General features: G+C 41.2%; 1 protein-coding gene across 1 annotated transcript in view; it reads right to left on the bottom strand.

The window, feature by feature from the left end:
• The window catches only part of LMOD2 (leiomodin 2), an 8,435-nt gene extending 641 nt beyond the window's left edge, over window positions 1-7,794 (bottom strand). Inside the window, exons 1-2 of the mRNA XM_006024521.2 lie at window positions 7,314-7,794; window positions 427-1,776 (exon numbers count right to left, since the gene is read on the bottom strand). Coding sequence (XP_006024583.1) covers window positions 427-1,776; window positions 7,314-7,586 — 1,623 coding nt within the window. The 5' untranslated portion in view covers window positions 7,587-7,794. The remainder of the gene's footprint in view (window positions 1-426; window positions 1,777-7,313) is intronic.
• Between the last annotated feature and the right edge of the window lie 1,392 nt (window positions 7,795-9,186).

Here is a 9,186-nt window from a genome sequence, read left to right as displayed (position 1 = left end):
TCTTTCTGTTAATGAAGGAAACTAAATGTCCTGTCTCCTCCTCCATGGATTAAAGCTACTTAAAGCGGTGGGGGATTTTCTACATAGCAAGAAACAAAGCTCATTTCACAACACATTTCTGAGGGGAAGTCTTTCCTGAAGGAGGTTTTTCCTTGCATCATAACCCAAAGGTGGTAAAATTTCTGCTTGATTCCCACTATTTTCACCTCTACAGCTAAAACCCCTCCTCTGAGTATAGTCTATTAAAGTTAAAGCTTGGTTCTGTCAGCAGCCTAATTTTTATCAAACTGAGGTAGAATTAAACTCAAAAGTATAGTTATTGTTCTCTTTACTAAAATATATCTCTAAAAAAAAATCAATGCTACATGTTTTGGATTGTGCAAGATTTGAGTCAAAAGTAGTTATTTAAATATGTTTTCAACTTACCCGCCGTAACTGTTTTAGGCTGCTTCCCCGAATTGCTTCCATCAGGTTATCATGAAGAGACCTCTGTGGGGTAGAGGGTCGGGTAGAGGGCTGTGATCCTTCTTCTGCTTTCTTGTCTGAGACTGACTTTAAGGAATCTTTAATTTCTTTCAATATGTTATTCTCATGTTTTTTGCCTTTTTTGCCTTTTTTCTTTTTCTTTCCATTTTGTAAGGTTTTTTTGGTGTTTTCCTGCTGTTTGATGACCTCAGCTATATTCCTGGTTGGTGTCTTCTTTTCTGAAATGACAGGAGGTAGGGGTGGGGGAGGAGGAGATGGTAGAGGAGGTGGTGGTGGAGGTGAAGCAGGAGCTGGAGGATGGCTTTTAACTGGCTGAGCTTTCTTAGGGAGTTTTGGAGAAGACCAAGGTGAGCTCTTAGGAGATGAGCAAGGTGAGGACCGAGGGGTTCCTTTCTGCAAGGCTTTGGTCTTTGGATTGATTGCTCCTTCACAACCAGGCTCTTGCTGTCTTTGCTCCTGCATACGTTTTTGCCTTTGTTTATCCATGTTTCTAGTCAGGATACTTGTCATGCTCATTCTTGGTCCAGCAAGCTCAAAATGGTATCCTAGCTTCACCACAGTGGTGTTGTCTTTCAGCAGTTTAACTATGTCCATTTCAACCTGACTGCCCATGATATGTCTTTGGTTGTGGAATCGTAGTTCTGTTAAAACCTTATTATGTTGCAAAGCTCTCATAATGGCCAGTATCCCTTTGCCTGTGATAAAATTTGAATCAATGTTCAGACTAGTTATATGCTGATTCACTTTTAACATGCCAGCAATCGCAATTGCAGCATTGTCATCAGCATGAGTATTAGCTAGACTGAAAGTCTTAACTAGTGTGTTGTTCCTGAGGGCTTGGGCAAACTGTGTAAGCATCTGTATAGTGATATTTTCAATGTTATTGAGGTTCACCTCGGTGGTGGCAGGGTCATTGTTCTTAACTTTTTCCAATGCATCCTCAATGACGGTTGGATTTCCACAAGCATGGATGGCACCTGTTTGAGATCTCGTATTTTCTGTGTCACTTCCATTATGGCCATTGATAAGGTTTTCATTTTCCTCATGGCTGTTGCATTCCTTATGTTTCATGTGGTCAGAACTCCTGCCACTTTCAGAGTTCGCAGTCCTTTCACAAACTTCAGCATTTTGCTTCACTTCGGAGTCATTGCTTTCTTCTTCTTCCTCTTCCTCCTCCTCCTCTTCCTCCTCCTCCTCTTCAGTGTATGCCTCCTCAGAAACTTCACTGTTACTTTCTGTGAAATATTCTTCCTGAATTTCTTCTGAACTATCTTCTTCTTCCTTTGAATCCTTGAACAGGAATGTAGATGTTGGTATTAAGCACAATTGAAGTAGTATTAAGCTTTATATTAATTTTCTAAACATTATTATAATTAAACTATTTGAACTTAATGTTAAAAGTTTAAAATGAACCAACAAAAGCATAGAAATTTAAGAGAACAAAAAAATGGATCTGACCTAACATTCTTTTTGAATTCTCCTCCATATTCTCCAAGGTGAAATCCCTTGGCCCAAGAGTACTCAAGCGCAAACAGAATGAGTTACCATAGTCATACATCCAACAATTTGGATGCACATTTTGAAATGTGCACGTTTAAGGGTTGTCTGTGAAAACATGGTCCACAGTGCCCTTCTTAGCATCATTTTAATACTTCATATCTATATGTTCAACATACATATTACCATTATGCCAAGTTTGGACCCACATCCAAACTATCCCAAAGTTCACTTTGGTATTCAAAAATATGAAAAAATTGCAAAAGATAACTCTCTGGGTGCAAGACTAGCACATAGCTTAGGTACTGTTAAAATCTCTTACACACCATTTTGAGCATGAGAGGCATATGTCTCGCAAAGGCTGTATGCTGGTCCTTTGCATATGGTTGACCATAAATTCTTTGATTAGAAAATCTAATCCTAATTATTTTTTTTAATCTGATAGACTCATCTAAAGTCTAGAAATCCAAAAAGGCAGTTCACAAATACTGATTAGTACCATTAACATGTCAGTCATTTTAAAATGCCAGCCAAGAACTGAGTCCATGCTCTGTACTTACAAAGCCTCTGTTTTTGACTCTTGCAAAAGTGGTACCAAAATGCAAACCTGTCAAAACCAACATCTAAACCACTTGCTAATTATATTGCTATACAAACTTTTGTCAGTAGTAAAAGAATCCCTCTAGAACTGACATGTTGAATGCAGTCCTGCACTCTTGAGTTGATTTCTGCAGCAGGACACATATAGAATACAGTAACTATGATGCCTACAGAAGCTCAACTGCAGTGAAATAAAAGATGTGAACATTACAGCTAGAGGCTTGTTCTTGTAAACCCTGTGCATACTTCATGGGGCAGTTAGAGAATTCACAGGATCAGGTGCCATCCCTCTGACCCTACAACAAGCTCTCTGTGGGAGATCTCATGCTGTAAAGAATCCATTGACTTCAGTGGGGTTGTACGTGAGCACAGGAATCTACCTAAGTGGAATTTGTTAGATCAGGACCTTCTTTATGCATACAGTGAAGAATAAAAGATGAGACTGGCAACTTCTCAGAATGTCCTCTTTATTACCATGCATTTAGCTGCCTAACTATTCATACTACACTCTTCAACATGGCCTCTGAGCTCATGTTTATAAGAGATACTTTATAATGTACTGACTGTGCTTCTTCAGTGACTTCAGTAAAAACAAAACAAAAACAAATTAAAAAAACCTACTTGAATTCATTTTTGAAATGGGGGACTAAATGCTCACATTTTCCATCCATCACTTGATTTCACCATTTACTTCAGTGATATGTTTAGAATTGTATATTGCTTTCTTTGAAATTCTTTAGTAGTTTTCTCTCTGTTATTTTGAGCAGCATCCCCATACAGAATGGTTACAGACAAGAAGGGAAAAATCTTGGCCTCAGTGAAATGAAGAAGAGTTGTAACTGATTTCAGTGGAGTGAGGATTTAATTCCTAGATTTCAATTAACAAACACCAGATGGTGGAATGTCAACATTTTCAGATTTATGGATGCATTTGGTACTGCTCTCACCTCCACCGGAGAGAATAGTATACTTTTTATCAGCTCTTTAAGGGTTAGGCTTGTACACAACACTAACATTATATTGCCATTTGGGGTGGGAGTGGAAGAAGTTATTACTAACTCAGAAATCTGAGTTAGTAATAAAATGAGACCTTTATGGGTAAATCCCCACAAGCATGCATGTGTGATTTATGGTGCTGCAAACTGCATGCAGCACATATGAAAGCATTCATCGTGCTGCTAGTTTGCAGTGTGGCTGGGTTTTTTTTACACTGGTGCACTGCTGGTGCCCCAGGAGGCTCCCAGGACCCCAGGTAAGGTTGCTGGCCCCAGCCTCTCCTACCCTTCAAAAAAGGGAAAAGGGAGGACCCGGGCAATTATAGGCCCGTCAGTCTTACCTCAATCCTGGGGAAGCTCTTTGAAAAGATCATCAAGGAGCACATTTGTGATGGGCCGGCATCAGAGATGATGCTCAGGGGCAATCAGCATGGATTTATTAGGGGGAGATCATGTCAGACCAACCTGATTGCCTTTTATGATCAGGTCACAAAGGCCATGGATGCAGGTGTCGCGGTGGATGTAGTCTTTCTGGACTTCAGCAAGGCCTTTGACACCGTCTCTCACCCCATCCTAATTAATAAACTAGGCGACTGTGGCATAGACGCCTACACGGTCAGATGGATTGCAGATTGGCTGAAGGGTCGCACTCAGAGGGTGGTGGTGGATGGATCATATTCGACTTGGGGGGAGGTGGGTAGTGGAGTCCCCCAGGGCTCGGTCCTGGGCCCTGCGCTGTTCAATTTCTTCATCAGCGATCTTGATGTTGGGGTGGAGAGCAACCTGTTTAAATTCGCTGATGACACCAAAATTTGGGGGGAGGTGAGCATGCTAGCAGGGAGAGAGAGATTGCAGAAGGATCTGGATAGGTTACAGGGGTGGGCAGACAGGAACAGGATGCGTTTCAATACGGACAAGTGCAGGGTGCTGCACTTGGGTAGTAGGAACCAGCAGCACACTTATACGATGGGGAACTCCCTACTTGAGAGCACGGAGGCGGAAAGGGATCTTGGTGTCATTATTGACTCCAAGATGAACATGGGCCGACAATGCGAGGTCATGGTTGGCAGGGCTAACCGGACCTTGTCGTGCATCCACAGGTGCATCTCGAGTAGAGCCAGGGAGGTGATCCTCCCCCTCTATGCGACGCTGGTCAGGCCGCAGCTGGAGTATTGTGTCCAGTTCTGTGCGCCCCATTTCAGGAGGGATGTGGACAACATGGAGAGGGTCCAGAGGAGGGCCACCCGCATGATCCGGGGACAACAGGGCAGACCCTACAGTGAGAGACTGCGGGACTTGAACCTATTCAGCCTCCACAAGAGAAGGCTGAGGGGGGACCTGGTGACCGTCTATAAACTCACTAGGGGGAACCAGAAGGGTTTGGGGGAGACGCTGTTTCCCCTAGCCCCCGCTGGCATAACAAGGAGTAATGGGCACAAGTTGATGGAGAGGAGGTACAGATTGGACATCCGAAAAAACTACTTGTTCTCCCGCCCTGGCGGGGGGGCGGGCTAGAAGATCTATTAGGTCCCTTCCGACCCTGAAACTATGAAACTATGAAACTACCCCACCCAGAGCAATTTGCCATGTGCCAGAGAATGTATGCAGGGGTGTGCTGGAGGACAAAGAGCAGTGGCACAAATATGTGGCACCACTATTTGTCTCATGGGGCATGCACACTCCTACACATGTGCACTCATGGAGATACACCCCATCATGGCTACTTGTACATGCCATGGGGTTAACTTTGGTTTAATTCTCCTTAAATTGAAGCGGTGGGTTTTTAAAAACCCCGCTTCAATTTAAACCAAAGTAAACCCCCGTGGCGTCCTTAGCTGGGGGTGGAGCAGTGCTTCCCTCCACTGCAGCAGCGGCACCCCACCAGGCAGCACCTGCCCACAGGCACCCAGCCCAGGCAGTCCCAGGGGGAGCGCAGCCGTGCAGAGAAGTACTAGGCCCCATGCAGCTCAGGCAGGCAGGCAAGTTCCAGGGAGAAAAAAAATAAAAATCAGGCTTGCTGCGGTTTTTTTTCTTCGCCAGTGGCGCCTGCCTGCAGGGACTGCCTGCACAACCCCTGAGCTGCCCCGGGCCCGGTGCTTCCCTCCATGGCTACTAAGGTAGCAAACTAAAACACCTCAGACATGTTTTATTTTGCTACATCTGAAAGTCATTTAACACGCAATATGCCGCCAACAGTGTAAACAGCAACACCATTAAAGCAGTGCAAAAGGGCATTTAAGCCACTTTAAAGGCCAATTTTGTGGTGTGTACCAAGGCCCCATGAGGTCTAAATGAGGCCTTTTCAGTCCATTTCTTGTGGCAACTCAGATGGCAATTAAAGAGTCAGCTGAAAAATGTCCAGGAGTCAGTCTCTCAAGATATCTAAGGCTGTGAGCTAATGTGTCTACCCATATAATAGACACTGCATTGCAGCTCACTGTTACCAGCAAACCTGTTAATGTAAACTGTTTCTGGATTCTAGACTAGCAGGTACTATATGCGACCAAATTATAATATTTCTTCCTACATATAAGGTACCACTACATCTATTATGCAAAGAGGGTTATATTCATTCCTGATATAAAACTGCTGATGTCTGTGGACCCTGAATGTTAGCACTTCTAACTGTAACTCCTAGGAGCTCAATTCAATGACCCTTAATCTTAAAATCAGGAAGACTGTTTGTCCCTGCGAGCAACGACAGCAGAATCAAGCTCTTTATAATCACTGCTCAGCATAGAACTGTAGCTGTAAAATCAATGGGTTTCATGCATTTAAAGCTCTATGCTGCACTTAAAAAATTATGGAACTGGCATTTAAAAAAAACAGATTTTTATTTAGAGTCTGATTTTGAGAACAGCTTTTCTAAAGTAGTGGGTGGTTTCATCTCACAAAATTAATGAGAATTAAATGTACTTATTAACTAACAGGATTGAGCTCTTAATTATTTTTACTGAGTTATACCACTGTCAGCAACTAGCATCTAGTGCTGTTATTGATATAAAGTTCCTGGGACAGATTGCATGACACGCACTATAATAATAAGTTGTTTGACTGGATATCTACTCCAGGATTCAGTGCTTTGTTCTGATACGAAAAAAAACTGTGTCACTGAAGGTACCAGACATGGGGACAGATCCTCAGCTGGTGTTAATGGGTGTACATCCATTCACTGAAACAAAGCTATGCTGATTTACAGCTGCTGCATATCTGACTCAATGGGCTCCACTGCACTTTCTTGCCCAACTTATATTCTAGCAAAAAGTCCAGAATTCTCTTCCTGATCCTTATTGTATTGATTCTCAGACACCAGTACTGATAATTTATTTTACGATAAGAATAAAAACTGTGTCTTAGCATTCAAATAAAATGGTAACATATCCAAAAGCCTATGTGACTGCACTAGCAGCACATACTAATTTGCGCCTCATTTTATGAAATTGTTCTTCTATCATGAATTATTTCCAACTGTTCTTCTATCATGATTTCAATAATTAATGCTAATTAATATACAGGATTTTTGTTTCCCAGTAGTTTTTAAGGCACTGCAAGACAGAAAGCAAAAATGCTCTTACCCAGATTACAGCATTCTAACACAGCATTCTAGTAAACTAGTGTCACTAAAATTTTTCTTTAAAACGTTATAGTGGATTGGAAGAAAATAAAATGGTAAGGGATGGAAACTCAGTGAAGAATGAATATTTCCAAGAAGGAGTAAATTGTCTAAGAGCCTACCTTTTCAGATGTACCCAATCGTTCCTTTTCGAAAAGTTTTCTGGTCTCTCTTTCCCAATAAGCCATCAACGCTTCCCTGCTGAAAGTTCCTGTTGGAGTTTTCTCTGTCAGACTCTTCTGTCTTTGCCCTACTGGAAGGGTACGGTCGGGCTCAATGTCCTCCAGCTCCCTCTCTAACTCATTCAGTTCCTCCTCAGTCAGAGAAGCAAGGAGTTCATCTTCATCAATGTCTTCATATTTACTAAGCTCTCTTCTGTAGCCAAAGGTAGACATGGCCCTGTTTGGTCAGGCTGATATAAAGTTGAAAAAATTAAGCATTCAGGAAGGCTGAATCAAATAGGCTCTATCTCGTTTGGTCAGCAACTGTTTCCCTGACTAGCTGAGGCACCCTTTTAAGAGTAGTCATAGAGGGGTTACGACAATGCATGGAGGGATGAAAGCATGCTCTGTTTTAAGCATCAGACGTCAGCTCGACATCTGAACAGAAAGAATGTCAGATCACTAGGGTTTGTAGGGCTCTTAAACAGGGGGGATTATTGACACACTGACCATTACCATATTTAGCGTAGCCTGATAGCAGGAGAATGTACCAGCCTAGGTACTTAGCAGAGGGGAATGGCAGGAAATAAAATAACAAGAATAATTATACTCACTTTGTATTCAAGCAACAATAGAAAGGAAATAATGAAAATATATTTTAATTCCCAGTTGCGGAAGAGGGAGGGGAATAAAACAATTTAACAGATGTTTGGTGTAATTCCCTCACTTTCACGGTAATTTTGAGGAGCTATTAACATTATCAGAACAAGACGCTTTGGTGTCTGCAGTAATGCAACGTGAACTGAGCAGGTCAGCAGTGCAGAGTCTACTGAAATCACTGGTCTGGCAATGACATACACAGACTCTAAGTGATGATAAAATGCAGCTACTTATTGATTGAATTATTGAGAAACAATCTGAAGGGAAGTCAAAATGATAAATTAATTTCAAGTTAATAGGATTTATTTAAAATTAAGGATTACACGTTACCATTGACATTAATAGGCTTTCACACAGCTTTAGGGTAAAAATTAGTCCTTTACAGTACAATTCTATCCAACTTCCTTTAACTTTGATAGAACCTAACAGAGGTAGGCCCCTAGTGGCTCTTTTGAAACTGGTTATTGGTCATTTCAGATCCTTCTCTTCTTGCTGGTAAGTACCCTCAACTCCTATTTTCTTTTCCACTTTCTTTATTCTAAAGAGAAAGTATGTTATCATAGTTGAAAATGCAAGAAACTATATCAATGAGAGATTACTTTTACACACTTAGACAAAATACAGAATGAAAGTTTTAACCTTAACTCTACTCTTTTTCATGTGGGTGCTTAGGCAAAATACAAAATGAAAGTTTTAACCTTAACTCTTCTCTTTTTCAAGTGGGTGCTTAGGCAAAATACAAAATGAAAGTTTTAACCTTAACTCTTCTCTTTTTCAAGTGGGTGTTGTAATCTAGTCCTCAAAAACATGGCCATATGCTATTGCTCAAATACTTAATCATGCACTTCTTTTTCTACTAACAGTGAAAGATACTAAATGCTTCAAACAGAGCTTCTGCTCTCAAACATAAATAGCTGCAATTTTTTATAACCTGTGTCTATATATAGAAAAATTGCTTTCAGTGGAATAAATCAGAAACAAATGTATAGTAATTCACAGGGCCTCTGTGTTTCTTTTTATTTTTTTAGTGTTTTAGTGGAATGTTTAGCAGAAATGTAAGAGGTAGTGTTTTTGTCCACTCATGTTCAGTACCATCACTTTCTGACTGTTTTAGGATCCTATCTAGGATGGGGTCTATGTTGTTTCATCAGGATAGTTTCCTTTATTAAATTAT

The sequence above is a fragment of the Alligator sinensis genome, unplaced genomic scaffold (assembly GCF_000455745.1).
Source record: "Alligator sinensis unplaced genomic scaffold, ASM45574v1 scaffold574_1, whole genome shotgun sequence".
Lineage (NCBI taxonomy): Eukaryota > Metazoa > Chordata > Crocodylia > Alligatoridae > Alligator > Alligator sinensis.
The sequence above is the reverse complement of the archived record's forward strand: the minus strand, read 5'-3'. Positions and strand labels throughout refer to the sequence as shown.